Genomic DNA, 22,728 nt, shown 5'->3' with positions numbered 1-22,728 from the left:
TGTCTGAAATTAATTGCTGCTCTTCAGAGGAGGAATTGTGGCTTTTTATCTGTATTGTGGGTCACTTTGAACACTCTGGGCTCTGTCAGATAAACACCAACACCACTGGGATATGTGACAATATTTGCACAATAGTATGTTTATGGAAGAAGCATACATTTTTCAAATTTAGCAGAAACAAAAAAAAAAGTTCTCCAACAGAGATCAAATGTGCCAAGTCTCAGCCTGAAATCTTCTCCAACAGCTGTAAGTGTCTGATAAAAGATGGGCCAAAACAAACCTAGCTATGAAAATCCCTAGCATGATGCTTTTAAGGGGTTACTTATATGATGGAAGTAAACAATTTAATAAGTTTTGATTATTGGTATTCTGATTATTTGTATTCTGATTCCAGACCCCACCCTCCAAATGTATTATATATGTCTTTTTTAAAAAATCAGAACTTATAACATCCAGAACATGCTCTAATGCCCAAGATTCACAACCCTTTGCATTGAATCCATGAATACCTGCTCTATTTGTATGCCGTATCCTTTCAAGTTTCCATTGTCCCAAGAGGTATTTCGATAGATGTCATCCACTCTGTCTATTAATTCAATCTATGCATGGAAGGGGAAAATAAACCATTATTTAGATCCAAATTCTTATCATGTAACATAGTCCAAAATATCCAAAAAAAGTTGTAGCATATGTATCTATGAACACTCATTTCAAGTCAAAACTGCACCTCACAAAACACAATGGACAAATGTATTGTTCCAAAAACATCAGAGCAGCGTGGTACAAGGTGTTTTACAATGTTTTCCTGAAAGTTTTCCATCGTCAAACTATAGCAGACTCTGCCATTTACCATTATTTTGTACAGTGCAGTGGAAAAGCAACATAAGGTTAAGAATAAATCATCTTGGTAAATACTTTATGCATATGGTAGCATTCCACTATCGCCTTTTTAAAAAAACTAGTAAGTACAGTACTGAGCGATCCTGGTGTTCAGGCTCTCTCTGCTGTCCAATAAGCTATTGCTGTCCTCCTCACTACATTTGGTGCTGGGGCTCCAGAGCATCTGCTCCTCTCTCCTGGCTCTTTTGTTTTTTATAGCCCAGGCCACCCCTTCCAAGCAACATCCTCCATCCAGAAATTTGCATGTCTGTTTATACTGAACAGCACCTCCAAATTCACTCAGGATGAACAGTAGGGTTGTTGGCTGGTTTTGGGATTAGGAGGGTAGGGGAAGAATAGAATCAAGGGGGATTCAAGTTCTTCTAACAGTAAAACTGATAAAAGGAACACCTAGCGATAGTGATACTTGAAATGTCCCTCTCTTCCTCCTAGCCGAGTTTAGATTTTAACGCATTTTGTTTGTAAACAGTTATAATGTCATTCTTTAAGATCCATTTAACCAAATTTTGCTGGCATATTAGAAGCAGATGTTTCCCTATTCACAGAGACTGTTCCAACCGGGTTTCTTCTAGAGAAATAGACTCCTTCCCCACACATAAGGCCAGCCCATTTGTAATCGCATGTGTCATTTATTTTGGCCACAGAAGGAATCAAAGAAGCTAACAGGAGCAGACCTTTTCTCCTGCACACATTATCTAAGCATTTCTACAGCACCGATCTTTAAAAAGAACAAAGAGGATCTGGGGAATTATAGAACAGTCAGCCTAACTGGAAAAGATATCATAACTAATATTTGTAAGCACTTAGAGGAGAGCAGAGTTATAAGGAATGGCCAGCATCAATTTATCAAGAGCAAATCATGTCAAACCAACCTCATTTCCTTCTCTGACAGGGTTACTGGCCTAGCAGATAGGGGGAAGCCATAGATGTGATTTATCTTCAGTAAAGCTTTTGACACTCTCATAAGCAAACTAGGAAAACGTGGTCTAGATGAAACTACTACGAAGTGGGTGCACAACGGGTTGAAAAACTTTACTCAGAGAGTAATTATCCATGGTTCACTGTCATACTGGGATTACATATCAAGTGGAGTTCTGCAGGGGGCTGTACTGGGTTCCATACTATTCAATATTTTCATTAATGACTTGGGTAACGGAATGGAGAGTTTGCTTATAAAATTTGTGGATGACACCAAGCTAGATGGGGTGGCAAGAACTTTGGAGGATAGGATTAGAATTCAAAATGACCTTGACAAACTGGAAAAATAGAAACTTGAATCTATTTCATCCTGAAAATCAACAAAAATCAATAAAGACTAAACAAAATGGGGAGCAGTACTGCAGATCTGGATGTTACAGTGGATCAGAAAATTAAATATGAGCCAACAATGTGATGCAATTGTGAAAAAGGCTAATATAATTCGGGGGTGTATTAATAGGAGTTTTGCATGGTAATCAGTTTCTCTTCATGTCCACTGAAGGTAGGACCAGTAATAATAGGCTTAATGTGCAGCAAGGAAGATTTAGGTTAGATTATAGTTAGCAAGCTTTTCCTAATAAGGATAGTTAAGCACTAGAATAGGCTTCCAAGGGGCATTGGGGAATTCCTGTCACTGGAAGTTTTTAACAACAGGTTAGACAAGCAATTGTCAGGGGTGATCTAAGTACATTTGGTGCTGCTTCAGCGCAGGAGAATGGATTAGATGACCTCTTGAGGTTCCTTGGGGCCCTCCCATTTCTATTATTTTATCTAGGCACCATTCATGGATTGTAAAAACAGTGAGGACTGTCCAGAAGGTCAATACATGGAACTTGAGTGGATCCGTTAGTAATAAGAAGCCAGTCTAGGTTGCAAAGCCTGGACACTAACATGTTCTCTCTCATCTCACAGCATCTTTAGTCTCAGGTAGAGCAAGTTACAACAGTTCAGCCTAAAGGTGACATTTGTCTGTTCTACTTACCTTAACTACAAAGTCGCAAATGGCAACTCCATACTAAGCTACTGTGATATTATCTGAAAGAATGTGCTAATTGTGCACTAAGACTGAGGGGAGAATATGGTACATTCTGTAATATACTAGCAGCCAGCCAGCCAGTCAGTTAAGCAGGTAAGAAATGTTAGAAGTTACACACTTTGTACAGTAATGATAGTTCTTTGAGATGGGTGTCCCTATGGGTGCTCCACTCTAGGTGTGCTTGTGTCCCTGTACTGCTGATCGGAGAACTTTGGTTGCAGTGTCTATTAGGCTCGCAGATGCGCTGTCTCCCCTTGTGCCCCGCCACGAGGCTAGTCAATGTGCACTGGCTAACCCCCCCCTCAGTTCCTTCTCTACTGCAGAATCATTGACAAGAACTCCGAAGTAGAAGGGAGGTGGGTGGGTTGTGGAGCACCCATAGGGGCACACATCTCAAAGACCCATTGTTACTACACAAGGCGAGTAACTTCTTCAAGTAGTGTCCTTCTGGGTGCTCTACTGCAGGTGACTCCCAAGCAGCATCCCCACAGGAGAGCTGGGACTTTGGAGTCGGGTCAGTTACAGATGACAGCACAGTCGAGCCGAAGATGGCACTGGAGGCGGAGTCCCCAGTGATCACATAATGTTCTGTGAAAGTGTCGACTGACGCCCATGTCACCACTCTACAGATCTCGGAGACAGGGACATTCTTGGAAAAGGCAATGGATGAGGAGATCGACCTTGTGGAGTGTATACAAATAGTATCTGGAGGGGTCATACTGCTAACTTGGTAACATTGTCTGATGCAGCTGGAGACCCACTTGAAGAGTCTTTGGGCTAATACTGCTGAGCCCTTCAATCTTTCTGCAATAGAGAGGAAAAGTCTTGGGAACTTCCTGAAAAATCTTCATCCTGTCCAGATAGAAGGCTCGGACTCTCCTGACACCTAGAGTATGTAGTATAGCCTCCCTGTTGTGTCAGTGAGGCTTGGGATAAAAGGCTGGAAGGTAAAGTATTGATTCATGTGAAATAGGGAGGTTACCTTGGGAGTGAATTTCACGTGTGGTCTGAATGCGAGCTTGTCACAAAAGAATACCACGTGGGGGGGATGTGCCAACAGAGCCGCTAATTCTCCTAGCCGAGGTGATTGCCATCAGGAAGGCTGTTTTCACTGAGAGCTATGTAAGCGAACAGGTGGCCGTGGGTTCAAAGGGAGGCCTAGAAGTCAGTCCTTTCACATATCAGGTTGAGGTCCCATGTGGGAGTAGGAAGTTGAGGTTAGGGGAAGAGGTTAACTATACCCTTGAGGAATCTTTTGATGGTTGGGTGTGACTGCACTGAAGATCCCTCTACTGGTTGGTTGAAGGCTGTTATAGCCACTAGGTGCGCTCACAGAGCCCTGATCTTTTTAGGGTCAGTGCATAGCCTAAGACATGAGGAAGAGTCATGGAGTTGGAGGCAGCGTTTGGGTGATATTTGTAGGCTGTTTGGAATGGTCTCTGCGAGTGTGGCCAGGGAGAGAAATCTGTTTTGAGGTAGGACAGCTCTGGCCTGTAGCAAGTTGAGGTCAGCCCCTATGAATTCCAGGTGTTGTACTGGATTTTTGGGCATTGATCTGTAAACCCAGTTCTACAATGCATTTGTTTACAGGTTTGGTGATTTGGTGAACCTCTTGGAGAGACCAGGCTCTGAGGAGGCAGTTGCCCAGATAAAAGTAAATTATGATCCATAGGGAGTGTAAGTGTGCAGCCACTACTGAGAGAACCTTGGAAAATATTCTCAGGGCCGATAATAGACTGAAGCGGAGTACTCTGTACTGGTAATGGTCTTGTCCTAGAATGAATCTGAGAAATCATCTGTGAGTCAGTAGAATTGAAATATGAAAATAGGGGTCCTGAAGGTTAAGAGCCAAAAACCAGTCTCCCTGTTCCAACACTGGAATGATCGTTGCTAGAGTGACCATCTTGAATTTTTGAGCTTTGACAAACTTATTGAGAGCTCTGAGGTCTAGTATAGGTCTCCAAACTCCTTTCCTCTTGGGTATTGGGAAATAACATGAGTAAAATTTTTTACTCCGTAGATGTAGTTCTATGGCTTCTAGCTGAAGGAGACTATCTACCTCTGGTTGTAGTAAACTCTTGTGAGAAGGGTTCCTGAAGTGGGACAGGGAAGGTTGTTGCGGAGGGGGCAAAGAGGTAAAATGGATAGAGTACCCTTTGTGAATGATCTCAAGGACCCATTGGTCCAACGTTGCACGTTTCCAGGTGCTGTTGAACACTGCCAACTGGTGGCCAAATGGGTGGATCGCGGTGATTGGTTGTAGCAGTCGCGGGAAATGGTCTATTGACGCCTCGACCAACATGGTAAAATTTGTTATTGGACATAGATGGCTAGGATGAGGAAGGTTGCGGGCCAAATAGTTTACACCTCGAAAATTTATCCTTTTTCTTCTGCAGCTCATAGTAGTATTGATCTGGATATTGGGAGGTGTGTGGTTTGTGCTGAGGCAGTGGACTAAACTTCCTCTTTTGCCCTGGCATGTAGATGCCCAGCAAATGGAGAGTGGCTCAAGAATCTTTCAGGATGTGAAGAGAAGCATCAGTCTTTTCCGCGAAGAGTTAAGACCTTCCCTTTGAAGGCACTAGATGGTTGACTGTACCTCCTTCGGGAAGCCCAAGAGACAGAGCCATGATGCACGTCGCATCATTACTACCGTGGAGATGGACCTCACCACTGTGTTGGCTGCATCGAGGGCAGATTGTAGCATTGTTTTTGCTACTAACTGTCCCTCCTGAATAACGGATTTGAATTGATCACAGCTGCTCAATAAAATTGTTTGGTTTCAAATAATTTATGTAGTCTTATTTCGCTGTCAGGACTTGGTAGTTGGTGATTTGAAACTGAAGTGTGGCAGAGGAGTACATCTTCATCCCGAAAAAAGTCCAAAACACTTCCAGTCCCTATCGTAGAGAGTGGGGAATTCCCGCTCATCAGTGGGAATTAACAGCGTCCACCACGATGAAGTTGGGTGGATGGTGGGAGAAGAGGAACTCAGTCTCCCATGCTGGGACATAATATTTTCTGTCTGCTCACCAGCAGGTCAGTGCCACCAATGTTGGGGTCTGCCAGATGGTTCTTGCTGGGTCCAGAATGGCTTTGTTAATGGATAGGGTGATCTCTGAGGAAAAGGATGAGTGGAGTGTATCAAGAAGACAATGGTGGGTGTCCCTGACTTCTTCTAGTGATATCTGGAGATTGTCTGCCACTCTTTGGCCAGGTCCTGGAAGAGGCAAAAGTAATTTGCCAAAGATGGAGGAGAATGCATGACGGCCTCATCCAGGGAAGAGGAGGATATGATCCTTGGGGTCACTTCTTGCTCAACAGTTCTCTTATGTTCCTTCATGATTTCTTCCGGAGGTTCCAAAGCTCTGGAAGCTGCGACTGAAGGGATGTTTCTCAAGGGTTCTTGGATGGGACTGGAAGCTCGAGAGGCATGGTGGCAATATGCAGCCCAAGGGTCCTAGTATGGTCACTGGAGTGCTGGTGGCATAGAGGTCAGTGATAGTTCCCAAGGGTGGTGAGGCCATGAGGGTATGCTCGAGGACCCTGTTGTTACCAGCTACTGTAAAGGAGCCTGGGAGTACTGTCGTGCCAGCTCATCAGGTTTGCTATGCAAGCCCTGACCGAAGAGCGGGAGAGCATGTCAGGGCAGTGGGGAAGACTCCCATGGCGGTTGAAGACTCGCTGCAGAGGTTCCAGCACTGAGGAGATGAGACTCCAGTACATCCAATACATGGAGATCCCTAAAGTCTCAGAATACTGGCGGTACCAACTGACTTGATGCTGGGGGGAATGGAGATCTTGTCCATATCAGTCGCTCTCGTGCTGAACGAGGCATCGATGGTGGTACTGATGTAGTATTGCATACTGGCAGTATCTTTTTAAAGGAGTGCTTACTCCTATCCTTATCCCTTGGTGCCGTTGACTCGATGCCCATGCCCATTGGGTACATGGACTTGTCAACAGTACACGCCACAGAGGACTTTCATGAGTCATGGGTACTGGTCTGAGAAGGTCTTGCCGAGAATACCAAGGATACAGAGCACCCTGAAAAGTGTTTGTGGCTATCTCGGGGCTCAATGTAGGGACTTCCCGCTCTCTTTTTCAAGGATATGTAAGAGGGGTCAGTGGGGCTTATTTCTTCAACCCATAGCTTTTAGATATTGAGGGCTGTGTGGAAGACTCACGTCTGCCAGGTGACTCGTGGTGTGGGTCTGGAGAGCCGCCTCCATGAAAATAATCTTCTGTCTGAGCTCTCTGTCTTTATGAGACCAGGGTCTACAAGCTGGCAGAGATCACACTTTTGTCGAATGTGGCCTTCCCCAAGGCAGCAAATGCACAGGCAGTGCTTGTCTGGGACAGGGATAGCCTCTTTGCAAGAGAGGAACTTCTTGAAGCCCGATGAACCAGACATACCCCATTGGGGGAAGGGTCCCCAACGAGGGGGGGAAAAGTGGGGAAAAAAATACCATATATACTCATTCATAAGCCGAATATTTTTGGTAAAAAAAAATGGACGCATCAAAGAGCGGGGGTCGGCTTACAAACGGGTCTACACCAAAATTTGATGATTTTAAACTCAATGAACTCATTGAATTGAATATCCAATACATTTTCGTTTTGTTTACCTGGAGCTTCTGCAGGCATGGAGCCCCTCAGTTCCCTCTGCCTGCGGTTTGCCGTTCCCAGCCAATGGGAACTGCAGGAAGTGGCGCCACTTCCCGCAGCTCCCATTGGCTGGGAACAGCAAACCATGGCCACTGGGAGCTGAGGGCCTCCATGCCTGCGAACGCTCCAGGTAAACAAAACGTCCCGACCCGCCAGCAGCTTACCCTGATGGGGCTGGAAGCCAAAGTTTGCCAACCCCTGAAATATAGGGTCGGCTTATGAAAGGGTCATACAGTTTTTACCATTTTTACTTAGCCATCTTGCGGGGTCGGCTTATAAACGAACTGGCTTATGATTGCATATATATGGTAGTCTTTTTTTATTTTATTTTTTAAATTTTCAGGGGAAAAAGATAAGAAAAAGGGAAAAGGCTACAACTACAACTCAGAACTAGGGGGCTAACTACAGAGATGCAAATCGAAAGTAATGGTCCCAATAGACTGCGAATAGCTCCGTCTCTAGCCAGGGTCGGTTGAGAAGGAACTGAGGGGGGTTAGCCAGCGCACATTCACTAGCTTTGTGACAGGGCATGAAGGGAGACAGCACACGTGCGGGTCTAACAGACACTGCTACCGAAGTTCTCCTGTCAACAGCACAGAGACGCAAGCTCGACACTACTCGAAGAAGAATCATCTGTTGCACTCATGTTTATTCATACAATGAACGTGGGTGATCTTATTTTGATATTTCTTTAAGAACTGCACATTTTTCTTATCACAGAAGTTTATCGGGTTCTTCCTGATATTTCTGGCTGGTTAGAAGGGAGAGATGTTCTAGATTTGCTATAAATAACTATGCAGTAGGCTGGCTGTGAACTACTTATCCTTTTGGACAGAAATGTTACACAATTGGAAAAATATCCTGTACTCAAATAGTCACTGTTAGTAGATTTTAAATGAAGAGCTTCACACTAAACAAGCCAAACAACAACATAAATTAATGTATCTATATGATTCTAGAAACTTAAAGTTAAAAAAGACAATTCTTAGAGAAAATCTTAATACGTAACCCAATTGGGGGGACGGGGATGAAAGAAGTTAGAAGAGCTGATTAAAAATATTCTGCTCAAAGATTTATTTAATTGCAGCATTAGCCACCAGTGCAAAATAATTTCTTTTAAAAAAAACCTTAATTTAACACCCCTTCAGGTAAACAGCACTCAGAGTTCACCATTAAATACAGCATTGGATAACATATAGGTCATGATAGCTTTCTAACTACTATAGCACCAGCTTCCAGCTGCAGTGCATCTGCTTGCGTGACTTCTTCTAGCAAACAATAACAGACTGTCATGTACTTACTAGGTAATTAATAGTTGTGCTTTCCTCCCCACGGCCCATATATTTGAAGAAGCGATGATCTGCCACCACTAATATCTTGCATGTGTTCTTGGAATGGTCTGCAATGGCTCTTTTCTCCCGAAGGATGTTCACTGATTTGAATGTTTAAGTGAAATCAAATACATGAGAGACACACATTCCTTGACAATTTATAACATCTTTAGTTTCAATTTGATAACGTGATTAGGTTTTCGGGGGTTTTTTTTGAGTAACCCCTCTGAAAGCATAAAAAGTCCTCCTAATACTCCTCCAATCTATTTGTTCTAGGAAAGTAGTGGAGAACAGTGAAACTGTACAGGGAAAGAGCAAGTAAAACTAGCATTATTTCTCCAGCCAGTCAACTAAGCCTTTCACATCACTTCCCCCTTAACCAAACCTCCCATCTACATCCCCTGTGTTCTACCAATCCCCCTTCTGACAGAGAAGGGCTAGATCCAACTCTACACAGAGTCAATCATGGCTCAAAAGACTCTCTAGAGAAGAGCACTAGATGCCATACAGCCTCTCTTTGTACATCATAAAGAGACAAAAGCAAGGCACAATCCCATAAAACCATTTTCAGGTCACCTTTAAAGCAAAACAGGTTAACTATTAAGTCATTGTAAAGGTGAGGGACTTGTATTGGTCAGTTCTGTGCTTTGGAGGAGCACAATGTCCTTTCTGAGCATCCTCCTTCCCCCAAATTGGTAAAGACCTTTGGTGGTGTGTTTGCCCTCCCCTGCCACAATGAGTTTTAAAAGTTATAAAGTGATAAGAGAGAGACAGCAAAGTAGACAGTTTTCCAGACATGAAAGCCTCAGGGGCAGATACTAGTCTTACATTACTACGTAGCTATATGAATAGGTTTCAAACATTTCACTCTAAATAGCAGGATGCTCACCTTCATTTAAATGGCTGCCCTCTAGACCTTCAGGCAGTAATTCTTCCTCCTCATGTTTTAAATAGCCACATACTTTGGGGGACTGTAACCGCGAGAAATCCTTAATATCTTCAGATTTGTAGACCAACAGTCTTTCGTCTTGAGTATTCTCTATATACCTCCAAAGTGGCTAAAAGTAATACAAGAAATGCAAGTGATTTAGGTATAGTGTGCATGCAAGGGCTTCTAGGATTATACATATTTAATAAATATGGCCAAAAAGTCCCACTAAAAATAGCCACAGCTGTGTACATAGAACTTAGGGACACATCCCACCTACTTTACTCTCACAAATAGTTCTACTGATTTCAGGAGGACTATTTGCATGAACAGAACAAGCGGGATTCAACCCCTTATACTGAGAAATGGTCAACAGATAAAATAGACATCAAGAATTCTTAGACCTCCTTAACTGCTCCATGGGCAAAGCAGCAGCAGCCATCTACATCTTCATCAAAAGGAGGGGGACTACGCAGCTACTTTTGAAGCCTTAAAACAGCACTTTCAAAAAAGTTTATTTGGAAGAAAAGAAAGCTGAGAGGTCTCTTCCCCCATGATGGTCCTAAGAAGTGCAGGGTTGGGTACAGGTAGGAAATTTACTACTTAGAACCCTGCCTCATTCAGTACAAGCCATAACAGATAATATGGAATACATCAGTTTATATTTGCATATTTCATGACTCCGCAGGTACTTCATGAGCAAGTTCAGCCCCCCTTCCCAGAAGCGCACTGGGAGATAGTTATTAAAACCCCTTTTAGTAACAATACATTACTGAGCCTGCATAAAGTATAGTTTTTTAAACCCTCATAACTCAGCCAAATTAATCCCAAATTTTCACAGGACATATTGAGGAAAAAAGAAAAATGTGTTAAAAAATCAGTAATCTAATTTGGGACCACAAACACTAAAATGTCCTAATCATAATCACATGGTGTCACTGCAGGGCAATGTTAAGGTTGTTTGGCTGCCCTAACTGTGCACTTCTCTACCTTAACATGATAGGATTTCTTTCAAGTTTAACTTTAACAGTGAATTCATGGGTTTATAAACTCTTGGTTTTGAGATAACGGCAATATCCTTAGAATGTGTTTTACCCCAATTTACTAATATGTATGGTCAACCTCCACTCTTAACATAGTTTTTGTCTGGAAATATACTGCATAGAAACAATTCTTTATGGTAGTATTTAATAGTCTATTTGTGAGATATTTATAGATATTCCCAGCTTTCTGTCAGACGCTCAAAACAGTACAAGAATGATAAACAACAAGAATGAAATACTAGGTTTTCAAACTAACCCTGGAAAAAAAAAAAAAAGTTTTAGAAGTGCCAAATCCAAAATGTAAAAAGCTCCCCTAGTTCCTTCTTATGTAGAAGACAGGCACAGTATGTTACTCTAGAAGACATTGGTATGTCGCTAATGTTACAAATGTTACCCATCTTACTTTTTAAAAGCTTTTTCTTGTTTGTCAGATATAAATCTTTACCATGGAGGTGAAAAGCCTCAGAGCTTTAGTAAATGTTCTTTTACATTTAGATACAGAAATAACTTATCAAGGCTCATCTCTAAGAATCTGACAAACTTTTATTGTAAGGTGTAACTGGAATGACACCGGAAATATATATAGATGCAGAAAAGTCTATATAAGGAATAAGTTTATATTAAAAGAATAAAATTAAAATTTAGTATTCTGAAGTAAATTTAGTCAGTCTATATTACATAGATGACGGGTTACATTGCTGCTCTTCAATCACTTTTCCTTGGTTGACACAAATGTCATTTTAACTGACATATCTTAAGAGGGCACTAGGAGCATAAAGAGCATAAAAAGAATGTACTTAATTTTGACACCTCCTACTTCTGCATTAGTGAACAAAGCAAACAGCATATTAGAAAACATTCATTGTTCAAAAATGCTTCCCCAATACAAAAAACAAAACTTTAAAGTAGGTACTCACTCTTCTGCATAATCCAAGATAGTAATTCCTAAAGTGGTTTTACCAGATGCCCTGGACCTTGTAGCTACCCCACACTTTTAAAGTGCTAGCATTACACACACTGAGCAAACAGCGAGCTAGAAGGAATTCATGCACATCAAAGGATTCCACTGAGGATAGGGTTTATTGATTATTGTAGAAGAAAACTAACTCCATTCTCAGGTTGGAAGCAACAAAATCAGAGACAGCTTTATTCGAGCAATTGCAAGGGAAGAATACAACTGGCAGAGAACATCTCTGCCTCAGTTTCTTCGAAGTACAAGCAATATCGCACAAGCATTTATACATTTTAGTGGCGTGCATTAATTAAAAACATCTGCAATTTGTTTATGTTATGTCCTGCCCATTCCTGTATTTTCTCACTTTTGTTCTCAAAATATCGCTATCTCAAGGCTAGGTCACGCTGACTATTCTGCTATTTCCCACTCGCTTCTGACGTGAGCCCTGCTTCTACAGGTCTCGTGATATTAGGCTAAGACTTAGCTCAACAGTTGTTCTGTCTCTGACACTTAAATGGCTGCACTTAAACCCTCTCTTTCTTTCCCTACTTCCAAACTATGTTCAAGTGGTTTGAAGTACAGTAGAACCTCAGAGTTACAAACTGACCAGTCAACCACACTCCTCATTTGGAACTGGAAGTACGCAATCAGGCAGCAGCAGCAGCGACCAAAAAAAAATAAAATAAAATATAATGCAAATACAGTATAATACTGTTAAATGTAAACTACTAAAAAAAAAGGAAAGCAGCATTTTTCTTCATCATAGTTAAGTTTCAAAGCTGTATTAAGTCAGTGTTCAGTTGTAAAATTTTGAAAGAACCACCATAACGTTTTGTTCAGCGTTACGAACAACCTCCATTCCTAAGGTGTTCATAACTCTGAGGTTCTACTGTAATGACAAGTTGTTTGTTACACCATCAGATTGCCAAGATGCCTGTATTGCCATATTTTCAGTATTCCTGTGGTGTAGTCTACACATTTAATGGCTCACAAATTTTAATAAGGAACATTCTGCTCTCCTAGAAACAATTTTTCTCACTGTACATTTATTTACATAAACATGCCGCTTTCAGTATGGAACAACAATCTGTTGCTTCTGCCAGTGCTTCGAACCATGCATGTTTTCGACACAACTGTGTGGAAAAGTAACACTTACAAAAATCAGTCAGACCCAATCCCTCCAAAAATGTTTTTTCAGCTACAGACGTGTAGGGGGCTGGGGTGGCAACAGGGAAATAGTATTGTTTTTCATCAAAGATGTTCCTATTGTCTCAATCTTGTTTTCAACATCAAACAGTACCTCTACATTGTATTCTTCGCCATCAGTGTTGATTCTTACAGTAAAGTCTTCATCAGCTATGTGCGCTATAACCTTGGAATTATGTTCACCTTTAAACGTAGAAAAGAAAAGGTAAGTTAACTGATGTGACAACTGACTGATCCATTTAGCAAATGGCATCCCCTCTTCTTAAATCAACACTGCTTTCTCTGTAAATACCAGAGAGTAGTTTTCATTCTAAAGCCAGACTATTTCCCTGCGCTATGCTATCAGGAATTCCAGGGAGACATGTTAAAACACAGTCTCCAATTGTGTAAAAGTTATATGCACTAAGATGCTATTTATTTTTTTTATTTTTTTGCAAAGGTGGTCCAGCTTGGCCCAGGGGATTAGTAATAGGATATGGAGCCTTTTACCAACATAAACAATTATCAATCACCATATTCAATGGAGGTGCCAAGGTTTGGAGACTGGGCAACACTCTCACCCAGAAGAGGTGTCTATCCAGACCTGATTTGAGGCATTTTATCATGATAGCGAGGCTGCATTGCCACTAGCTGGGCTGCTCCTGTTTTGTAAAGAGGACTTCAGTTCCTAGTACTGTAAAATCCAGGATCTCAATGGGAATTAAAGTCAACACTCATTTTTAAAAGAGCAGACGCCACCGTGGCCATAGTGTGTATTTTTGTAAAATACACCTTGATGATTTTCAAAGCCAGATTGTAAACCCTTACTTAAATCAGTACATGCAGCACCAGCCTCACAAAATTGTCGAGAAAATTGACCAGCGCAGGAACAAAATCTACCATGCTGACCACGCTTGAGGAAAATGAAAAAGCAATGACACACGATTCACCATGGGCCAGCAGATTTTGACGCTGTGCTACTCCCCAACAATGATGTGTAGTCTAGCCCATACTAACCAACTACATGTCCAGTGAAGAATTCTTGCCATTGTACATGATACTCCTTTTCCTTGCCTTTACCATCCACTATTAGTGCTTGAAAGTTTTCAGAAAAGTGTTCAGCCGTTGACGTTAGGTATAATTTAAAGTGCCTGTAAAATAATTTACTTCCGTTTAGTTTTAAGTGAACCACACAGAAGGAAACAGACATCAGCTTCTTGTTCTACTGAAACCTCTTATGTTAGACGAGGATGACTCTTCAATTAATAAGATACAAAAAATGTGTGTTATTTCTCAGAATTACTTACGACAGTACTTTTTAAAAGCCATTTATAACCTTTGTAAAGTAGTCAGAATGTTTAGTAACATGAAAAAACTTTTTCTTTTTTTTTTTTTTTAAAGTTAATCTTGCCAAAAGGTATTCAAACAAGGCTAATTTCTTCTGCATTGCCGGTCTTTGGCAAAAGCCAGACCAGAAGATTTAACAAAACAGGTCAATGGTAAGTAATAAGATATACCCCAATGATCTCATTTCCTGAAATACGTCCAGAAAACCTTGACAAAACTTGGCATCTGTAGCCCTTAATGGAAAATCTACAGCACATGGAGTCTTATCTTGTCTGCCAGCGGTGTAACAGATTTTGGGGCACATATCAGCAATTATCCTTGGGATAGAACTGGCAGTATTTTGAAGTGTTTGTTACAATGGAAGTGGAAAAGGGACAAGGTATCAAGCAATATAAAACAGGAAATGGGAGATTTGTATCTATTTATTCTATTATTTTGCTCTCATTCATGTTCTGTACCTCCCACCTCAGATGGAGGTAAAAAACATGCATACCAACTTATGTGATGCTTTATATCATGATAAGTAGTAGTTCTCTATTTCTGGAGGGGCTGGGGGAGGGAAAGGCACTTGGAAAGAGGTGAGATGAGACTGCCTGACTGAATATGACCAGTCTATACATTTTAGCAGGAGATGATTCTCGCTGCATTTCAAGTTCAGAATTTCAGTGTTTAGAAAGCTATGAGGGATTTTTCGTCGGATGGTCAAATTACTGTCCCCAGCACCCTTGTTCCTGGCCTCATGCCATCTCTCTCCCCACCATCTTTTGATCAAGCTCCAGTCCCCACCAGAGCCCAGAATGTCTTCCCAACATTTCTGTAACAAACTGAGAAATGCTTTGTGGATGGGGACGTCTACACACAATGTGAGCAAGTGGACTAAGTCCCCATAAACACCAACTCTCAGGCAGCACAACATGGTAGCCACAGACCAAAATACACAAGGAGTCTTTCAAGAAATGTAAGGGAGGCAAGCCAGAATTTGAAGAAAAAGCAGGATCCAACCCAATTAATGAAAAACTAAGGTAAACAATAAAATGAAGGCAATCTCAATCACTGCTTCTTTAACAACAGAGAAATACAATATAGTTAGACAGTCTTCCATTCTCTTTGTCTCTGTGAAGCAAATCACATAACCATGCATACCACTGACCCATAAGAATTAGCCAATCATGACAGCAAATGCAACAGGCATTTCTGTTTTGGCACTTATACAGTATTCATTTCAAAAGATTAAAAAAAAATCACATAGAATAGAAGAATAATATTAAACCAGTAATTGCCAGTGATGATTTCATTACCTACGCAAGGCTGAAAAACTTAAGAGTCTCTCTATATGAGATTCTGGCTGGAGGTCCCTTTTCCTTAATGAGTGTTGCTGGATATTCGACAGAGAGAGGATGTCATAATCTGAGAGCACGGATTCAAGCCTCTCTGAAATAGATATGGAGACAGTTTATAAGAGTTTCAAGAGGAAAATACACATTAAAATTAAACAAATATTATAGCATCCAGCTGTAACATACATTACAGATGTTCCAAATTCTGCAATCCACTTTAATTTTAGAATAATTATAGGGCATTCCTGTAAAGGTGGTTTTTATACAGTCAGTGAGATGTTACAGTATGTGACAGGCACAGATAAATTCTCAGTTAATGAAATGTGTTCTAGTGGGAAACTTTTTAGCCCACAGCTAGTGTCAAGCAATAATTTTTTAAATTGCTGTTGCGTTGCATATGCACGCTCCCATCCATTGGATCAGTTCAATAGCTTCTACTCTTCTCTGGAATGGGCCAGAATAATTTATCAGGTCCCTGTGTCATCTAATACAGTGGTTATCAACCAGGGGTACATGTACATGTACCCCTCGTGGTACTCAAAAGTCTTCCAGAGGGTACTCATCTAGATCAGTGTTTCTCAACCTGTGAGCTGCAGCCCTCAGTGAGTGGGGGGGTGGAGGGGGTGTTTACAGGATGGGTTTAGGCAGGGTTGCAAGTGCACGGCCGGCATTAGGGGGTGGCAAGGCTTCGGCTTCAGACAAGCCTCACAAGTGAAAAAGACGCTCAAGTATCACACTGAAATGTAAGTAAAATATTTATATTCTAATTGATTTAATTTATAATTATATGGTAAAAATGATAAAGTAAGCAATTTTTCAGTAATAGTGGGTTGTGACACTTTTGTATTTGTATGTCTGATTTGTTAGCAAATAGTTTTTAAGCGAGGTGAAACTTGGGGTATGGAAGACAAATCAGACTCCTAAAAGGGGTACAGTAGTCTGGAAAGGTTGAGAACCACTGATCTAATACATGCCAACCAGTCTTCTGTTCTCCTCCTCCTTTCGGTGGAGGGGAGAAAATTTTCTCAAATGAATGTGTTTTCTTCAGGCATTCCCCTTCCCCCCACAACTTCCTGCAATAGTTAGAGAATGGATGGCCCTGCACTGGGACTCCAGAAATTTGAGAGGAAATCCAAGCTCTGCCACAGACTTCCAGTGTAACCTTGGGCAAATCACTTAGGGCCCATTGGGAGTTAGGTGCTTTTGAAAAACCCATTAGGTTCTATCTGCATTTTCAGGTGCCTAGGTACCTTTAGAAATGTGGCTTTAGTCTCTCTGTACCTCTGCTCCCCATATGCAAAATGTAGAAAATACTTCCTTTGATTTCTCTATTTATACGATAAGCTCTTCAAGTGGACAAATAACAGGGTACACAATAAAAGTATATAAAATAATGATCTAGAGAAGGGAGAATAGGAAATTCTGTTCTTCCTGTCTCATAGCACAGAACAAGGGGATGTTCAATGAAATTAAAAGATGGGAAATTCAAAACCGATAAAAGGAAATACTTTTTCACAGAACACGCGATTAAGTTGTGGAACTTACTGCCAAAGAATGTTGCTGAGATCAAGAAGTTAAGATTTCAAAAGCGATTGGATATTTATACAGAGATCAATAATATCCAGAGCTATAATTAATGATAATTTTGAAGGGATATTAAACCCCATGCTTCAGGGCTTATCCTAACCTCTAACAGAGATCAGGAGGAGACCCATCAGGGGGCAGATTATCCGACATCTACTATCCTGGTGTTCTTACACCTTCCTCTGAAACACCTGGTGTTGGTACTTGTCAGGGACAGGCTAGATGGACCTTGGGTCTGAACCAGTGTGGCAGTTCCTACATACCTCAATATGGATATGTTCAACGCCTAGGCACAGTGGGACCCCTTCTCTTCCCCCCACCCAAGCTGGAGTCTCTAAGTGCTACTGTAATATTTATTTATTTTACAGTAGAACTCTGATAGCCACACTAATGGCCCAACCACAAAACCACAGTCTTAAGAAATTGCTTATCTAAAGATCCTAAGATTTCTAATTTTACAGGCCTGTTAGTTAAACAGGCAACACTGCTAGCCACCTGATTTCTCCTGAGCTCTTAGGTAATCAGTTAAGAATGTCAGCTTGAAAAAAATGAATTAGGAGCAGCCTCAGGAACCACACTTGACCCTCAGTGTCTTCTCCCCTGCCCTCCATCAACATATGTCCCTGGGCCGCAGATGCAGAGCAACAACTACAGTGTAGCTTTGTAACTGGAAAGAAGGGGGGACACTCAGATTTAATTGTCAAGGAGGGTGAACCAATCTCTGTGCGTATTGGGTCGGGGGGAGCTTCAGGAATCTAATATGGGGGAAATTAGGGCAGGGACCACTCCCCCCTTCCAGCACTGCACAAGAAACCCTGGCAGGGGCACAGACACCTCCACCCTCAAACCCAACTGAAATATGGAATGCGTGTGTTTTGTTGCATCATGAACAGATCAGTGATTCTCAAGCAATTCCATACTTAGACCCCCGACACCATCCCACGTTCCCATTTAGCAATATGAGAAAGGCCATGCGGTTGCATCCTCCTAACAACTGTTTGCCATTCGCAGATTTAAAGAACCCACAACAGATAATGGTTTTCAAGTAGAAAAACCTGTTAAGGATGTTTTCTCACCTGTGCAAAACTGGTTTAGGTGATTCACATGGCCATAGTTAACTTATTTCCAAATGCAAAACTGGTTTGATTCACACAATGAGAAAAAAATCCTTAAAGTCAAATTTCATACTTCAAAACCATTTTAATCGGTTGCTTAGGGTGCAGTAAGCAATAAAACATAGGTGTTCCACAATTCAGTCATTTGTCACACATCTAGATGGCTCCTGTCACACACTGAACTCACTGAAGGCTGAGAGGTATGGGATTCTGCCTTCCTTTTGACACTCGTTGCCCTATGTCAGCTTCTCATATGCAGCAGTTTGGGGAAAATTAAAAACTAGCAGAGGGAGCAATTAGATCACCCAATGAGTCTTTTCCATCTCTAGATTCTGTGCAGTAAATCTCAGCCTCTTTCAATGATCTCAGCTAAGGAGAATAGTCTCTTTTGTTAGGCAAATGGCTTCAAGAGGCCAGCCCCCATCTTCTCTGGTAGCATCTCTGGAGTCACCTTATTGACACACAAGGAAATATGAAAAGAAACTAGGACTGTAGAGTTGATATAGTAGTTGAATAATAAGACTTAGAGATATGTAAAGTAACAAATAACACAGCCTGCTACTCTGACACTCCTAGTTACAGTACTACATGAACAAGAAGGCATTTGTTAACTTAAATGCAAACACATTTACAATGGATAAAAAAAAATATATTTCTTGCAATATACAAGACATGCTGCTGCCAGGTATTATTCAGTCAATTAGCTCAGATATCAAAAGGGAAAAAAAGAATCCAACAGTATCTGCTAAACACTGGTGCCAGAATCCTTATGTGTAAAATATGTTTAAAAATCTACAGACAAGAGAAACTCCAGTTACTTGTTTATCCAACCTTTGTTAAAGATGAACTGTAAGCAGTTCAACAAAATAAACTCCAATCCTGCACCAGGGTCCAACTGTACAGAACTCAATAAAAGGATTGAGGCCACAGTAAGCAAATGTATTTTGGCCAAGTTTAACCATCTCTTCCGCCTTCATTCTCCACTAGCCTTCCACTGCCTTTGACACGGTCAGCCCTTCCAACACCTCCATCCTCAGCTTCTCTCCTCTGGGCTTCCATGAACTGTGCTGGCATCTTCCCTTTCTGCTCCCTTGTAGTTTTTTTCCAAGGCTCTACCTTCTCTTTCTGACAGAGTCCAGCTTGGCTCAATCCGTGGCCCTCTTCTATTCTTCCTCTGTAATCTCTCCTTGGGAAGTGTCATACACTCCCGTGGTTTCAGCTATGAACACATTTATACTGATGAGTCCCAAATCTATATCCCAACCCCCGGACTCTCTCCCTCTATATAGTTCCACATCTATAACTCACTCTCTCTTTCCTTTGATATTTTGCTGCCACAAAGATGACTACAATCCCCAAGGCCCTCTCCCCAAAACTGAAACCACCACCACACTTGTCTCCCATGTTCATCACTTTGAGGTCACCTTTGATTCTGCCCTCTCTCTCCTCTTTAATATCCACGCCATGTGGGACATTAGGCAGGTTAAAATATTTTTATTTCAATGGGGTTAAGACTTTGCAGATCCCACTTGAGCACAGACAAACATTTTCTTTTTAAAAAAAGTTACATGTTAACAAGCACTGCATCAGATCTAATATGTGATCATAGAACTATGGTCTTTATTATTGCAGGGGCCACACATCCTTAATCAGAAGTGGAGGTAACTATATATTTTTAGGAAAGAGAAGGATGTCCAATGTTCAGCTACCAATTAAAGTGCTACTAACTCCCTTAATTTCTATGATTAACAAAATAAGTTCCCATATCCAATTTATAGCCCCGAAAGCAATAAATAAAATGTAGCAAAAAAAAAAAAAATCATGTCAGCCATTTTATAAACATGCTTTTGAATTCTATCACTTATACATAAAGGTCAAACTTGTCGAAAAAGAGAATTTTAACCTAGATGTAATTAACATTTTTAAAATCACGCCTAGGGTTATCTAATAGTACATAAACTCTAGTCAAATCACAAGGTCTGTCAGTATTAAAATATGTACTTTCAAGTAATTTTTGAAAAATCCTAAACACACAAGAGTATCAAATGAGAGCCTCTAGGACTAAATTACTATAATTTCTAATTTTTTCAGTGCCTCAATTTAATCGATTATTCTACCTGAACCCTGAGTATATTCTCCTAGGATAAAAACCCCCAGATACTCTTTAGTTCCACCTTTAAACAGCAGCAATGTTTTGATAAAAGACCTAATTTCATTCCAAATATAATTCATGATCTGAAATCTGAATCCAATCCAGGAAACACAAATGAAAGTCTTTGATACAAGTTAAGTGACTGTATAGGTGACACAAAACAGCACTGCATCACAACACCACTTCACCTGGTCTTATATTGAGAACGGTAACAACCCATTAATAAGTCGTCCAGTTAGATATACAAATGGATTTCACAGATGAGGTGGTAACATAGCGAGGCCTTTGAGAAGCATACTCATGAACATTCATAACAGAGTATACTGTTATTAGAAAGCCATTAACTAGGGATAAGTCATACAACACAGCTGAGAGGTGTGATTATCAGACTCACACTAGGTCCCCTTAAGCTATCGTGCTAAAAACAGCAGTATAGACACTATAGCACGGACGACAGCACAGGCTAGCTCCAGGGTCACAATGTCCACACCGCTATTTTTAGTATGCTAGCTCAAGCTGAGATAGTGCACTGGGAACCACACCTCCAAGCTGCAGTGTAGACATACCCTAAACAGGTTTGGAAAAAAAGCTCCCTTGTGGGTTGTTTCATAATTGTTCATTACAGGTGCTCTCGCGCCCTCCTCTGGTACATCTGGTGCTGACCTCTGTTAGAAAGGGGACACCAGGCTAGACAGACCAATGGTCTTATCTAGGGTTGCCAGTTTCGGTTGGATGTATTCACAGACATACAGACTGCAGAACAGCTCGACCAAATTTGCATCGTCTGTGGCATGCTGAATGATGGCGTAATGGGAGGAGAACATGTGCATCAATGACCAGGTCACTGCTTTACAAATGTCCAGAATAGGGATCTGCACTAATGCTGCTGAGGATGCTTGAGACCTTGTGCAATGAGCAGTCAAGATAGCTGGTGGCAAAACACCTGCCTAATTATAACAAGGCCGTATACATGAAAATACATAAAGTGATCCGGGACGAAATTGTTTGTGAAGAGATTGGGAGACCCTTAATCCTGTCAGATACAGCTAACAACAGTTGGGTGGACCTTTGGAATTATTTAGTTTTCTCTATGTAGAAAGCTAGGGCTTGCCTAACATCCAATGAGTGAAGACATTCATTCCTATTTGTGTGTGGCTTCAGGTAGAAGACAGGTAGGTACATTGCCTGATTGCTATGAAATTAGAAAAACACTTTTGGTAGGAAACTGGGGTGAGGATGTAAATATACCTTATCTTTAAAGAAAACTATATGGAGACTCTGATGTGAGGGCACAGAGCTTGAAGATCCTTCTGGCCAAAGTGATGGCCACTAAGAAAACCATTTTCTGAGAGGGGTATAATAAGGAGCAAGTTGCCAAATTCAGATGTTGGTCCCATAAGTTTTTGAAAAGACCAACTTCAGTTCCCAGCGGGAACAGACTCTATTACTTGAGGGTATAACCTTTCTAGGCCTTTGAGGAATTGGACAGACATGTCATTTGAAAAAATGGACCAATTCTTCACCAGAGAATGAAAGCTGATATCGCTGCAAAGCGAACCCTGATAGAGGAAAGGAGTACTTGTGGCACCTTAGAGACTAACAAATTTATTAGAGTGTAAGCCATCTGATGAAGTGAGCTGTAGCTCACGAAAGCGGATACTCTAATAAATTTGTTAGTCTCTAAGGTGCCACAAGTACTCCTTTTCTTTTTACGGATACAGACTAACACGGCTGCTACTCTGAAACTTGATAGAGGAGATTGCTAAGCCTTCTTGTTTCAGTGCAATAGATATTCAAGTATGTTTTGTGTGGATGTACGCATGGGCGAAACTTCGTGTTGGGACACCCATAGAGAAAACCCACCTCCATTCTGAGAAGTAAGTAGCACTAGTGGAGGCCTTTTACAACTTAGGAGGATCTAATGAACTTGTGCTAAGCAAGTCTGCTCCCTGGCAGTTAGCCATGGAGCTTCCAGGCTGCTAGATGAAGGGAGCTCAGGTTCAGGTGAAGCAGCCAACCATGGTCCCAGGAAATCAGCTCTGGGTGCAACCACAGCAAGACTGAAGTCGCCACAGAGATCTAGTAGAGTGGAGAACCAGTTTTTGGTGGGCCCATGCTCAAGCTATCAGAATAATCCGGTCCCTCTTGATCTTTCGCACTGCTCTGTGC

At 41.3% G+C, this 22,728-nt stretch overlaps 1 protein-coding gene across 1 annotated transcript in view; it reads right to left on the bottom strand.

The window, feature by feature from the left end:
- The window catches only part of ADAM17 (ADAM metallopeptidase domain 17), a 61,949-nt gene that overhangs the window by 22,417 nt on the left and 16,804 nt on the right, over positions 1-22,728 (bottom strand). The window contains exons 2-7 of the mRNA XM_073336049.1: positions 15,670-15,802; positions 14,042-14,175; positions 13,140-13,228; positions 9,803-9,971; positions 8,884-9,014; positions 510-599 (exon numbers count right to left, since the gene is read on the bottom strand). Coding sequence (XP_073192150.1) covers positions 510-599; positions 8,884-9,014; positions 9,803-9,971; positions 13,140-13,228; positions 14,042-14,175; positions 15,670-15,802 — 746 coding nt within the window. The remainder of the gene's footprint in view (positions 1-509; positions 600-8,883; positions 9,015-9,802; positions 9,972-13,139; positions 13,229-14,041; positions 14,176-15,669; positions 15,803-22,728) is intronic.

Source organism: Lepidochelys kempii, chromosome 3, assembly GCF_965140265.1.
Source record: "Lepidochelys kempii isolate rLepKem1 chromosome 3, rLepKem1.hap2, whole genome shotgun sequence".
NCBI classification, from domain to species: domain Eukaryota; kingdom Metazoa; phylum Chordata; order Testudines; family Cheloniidae; genus Lepidochelys; species Lepidochelys kempii.
The sequence above is the reverse complement of the archived record's forward strand: the minus strand, read 5'-3'. Positions and strand labels throughout refer to the sequence as shown.